The sequence below is a fragment of the Helobdella robusta genome, assembly GCF_000326865.2.
Source record: "Helobdella robusta unplaced genomic scaffold HELROscaffold_511, whole genome shotgun sequence".
NCBI classification, from domain to species: domain Eukaryota; kingdom Metazoa; phylum Annelida; class Clitellata; order Rhynchobdellida; family Glossiphoniidae; genus Helobdella; species Helobdella robusta.
This window is the reverse complement of record NW_008705262.1, coordinates 5,436-6,449: the sequence shown is the minus strand read 5'-3', so window position 1 is coordinate 6,449 and position 1,014 is coordinate 5,436. Positions and strand designations below refer to the sequence as shown.

Sequence of the window (1,014 nt, the reverse complement as noted above, 5' to 3'; positions counted from 1 at the left end):
TAATACTACTGGCCTTTCCAATTCTTAATTTTTGAATTTCAATAAAAATACTCACAGCGTTTTCGAACTCGGTTACTTCGACAGAGAACCATGCAGTTAATTAAATGTAATTAACTTTATTTGGATATGTTGCGCAATTTTTTAAAGTTATAAATCTCACTTTATCATAATCACTTTATTTCTCTTAAAGTAATAATAATTATAACCCTTATTGTAAGTATATAATAATCTAACTTTAATTAATGACATCTTGATCGTACAATAACTTTGCTAGTTAACCAGACAGAGCCAATAATATTTCGTAACTAATTAAGTATTTATTCAATTTACATAAAATAAAATAATCATCGCCAAAGTTAAGTGCCAAAGTTAGAATTGAGGAATACTTAATAAGGCTGAGTTAATTAATTAATTACTTTGCAGCAAAGTAATTTATTAATTAAATAATAAGAATGTATGACAAGAGAGGACAAGATTAACTAATTTACTTAATTAATTTGCTGGCAAAGTAATTAATTAATTAAAAAACTCTCTTCTTGAACATTCTTTTGAAATGCAGACCGAGAACTCTAGAAGAGACAAAGTGGCCAATAACATCTGAACCATATATAAGGACTCCAAGCAGTTGATTCAGTCATTAGTTGCTGATCTCACAACCTAAAAGATATCAACGCTTTCAGATCGGATCTTCCATCGCAAACTTTAACTTTCAGTCACTACAGCCTGACCCTTATCATTTCAAATTAAAAATGTTTTTTTATAAGCGAGAAGAATGTATGACAAGAGAGGACAAGATTAACCAAATTGGGTTTTATTCCCGGTCCATCGACATCTACTTAGATTATCCGGATAGAGAGGATGGAATACGACTTGTATTACTGTACCTCAGCTATCTGGATCAGATAAAGATGGATGTGGATTTGCTCCGAAGCACGAAAATCGGCAAACAGATAAATGAGGAAGTTAGGCCGGAAGGAGGAAGTATAGGCGAGGCGGCCACAAAATTGTGCCGGA

At 32.2% G+C, this 1,014-nt stretch overlaps 1 protein-coding gene across 1 annotated transcript in view; it reads left to right on the top strand.

Moving 5' to 3' along the window:
• Positions 1-749: 749 nt before the first annotated feature.
• HELRODRAFT_184446 (hypothetical protein) overlaps positions 750-1,014 on the top strand; it is a gene marked incomplete at both ends in the record, with an annotated part of 5,569 nt that continues 5,304 nt past the window's right edge. The window contains one exon of the mRNA XM_009027909.1: positions 750-962. Coding sequence (XP_009026157.1) covers positions 750-962 — 213 coding nt within the window. The remainder of the gene's footprint in view (positions 963-1,014) is intronic.